Here is a 349-nt window from a genome sequence, read left to right as displayed (position 1 = left end):
GATCTTTGATATCCCTGTCTCGTTCGAGTGTGATATCGACACAGTTCAACAACGCTATCGTGATCTTCAAAAATCGGTGCATCCAGATAAGTTCGTTAACTCTAGTGATCAGGAAAAACGGATATCGATGCAGCACACCTCGCGTATCAATGAAGCCTTCAATGCTTTAAAAAAATCCTGTCGAACGCGCACTGTATCTGTTGAAGCTGAAAGGTTTGGATATCAATTTTGAAAATGAGACAACGATGGATGCTGAGTTTCTCATGGAGCAGCTAGAACTCAGAGAGTCGCTGGCTGAAATCGAAAATAACCAAGCGGCACTAGATGAATTAGATAAGATGTCCTCTGC

At 42.4% G+C, this 349-nt stretch overlaps 1 protein-coding gene across 1 annotated transcript; it reads left to right on the top strand.

The window, feature by feature from the left end:
* Positions 1–127: 127 nt before the first annotated feature.
* LOC106820608 (co-chaperone protein HscB homolog) lies at positions 128–340 on the top strand (the record flags this gene model as incomplete). Its single annotated transcript, XM_014825115.1, is given in 2 exon segments — positions 128–175; positions 177–340. Coding segments are annotated over 2 exon segments (212 nt in total), but the record flags the coding sequence as incomplete, so codon positions are not given.
* Between the last annotated feature and the right edge of the window lie 9 nt (positions 341–349).

Source organism: Priapulus caudatus, unplaced genomic scaffold (genome assembly GCF_000485595.1).
Source record: "Priapulus caudatus unplaced genomic scaffold, Priapulus_caudatus-5.0.1 Scaffold33586, whole genome shotgun sequence".
Taxonomy (NCBI): Eukaryota; Metazoa; Priapulida; class Priapulimorpha; order Priapulimorphida; family Priapulidae; genus Priapulus; species Priapulus caudatus.
The sequence above is the reverse complement of the archived record's forward strand: the minus strand, read 5'-3'. Positions and strand labels throughout refer to the sequence as shown.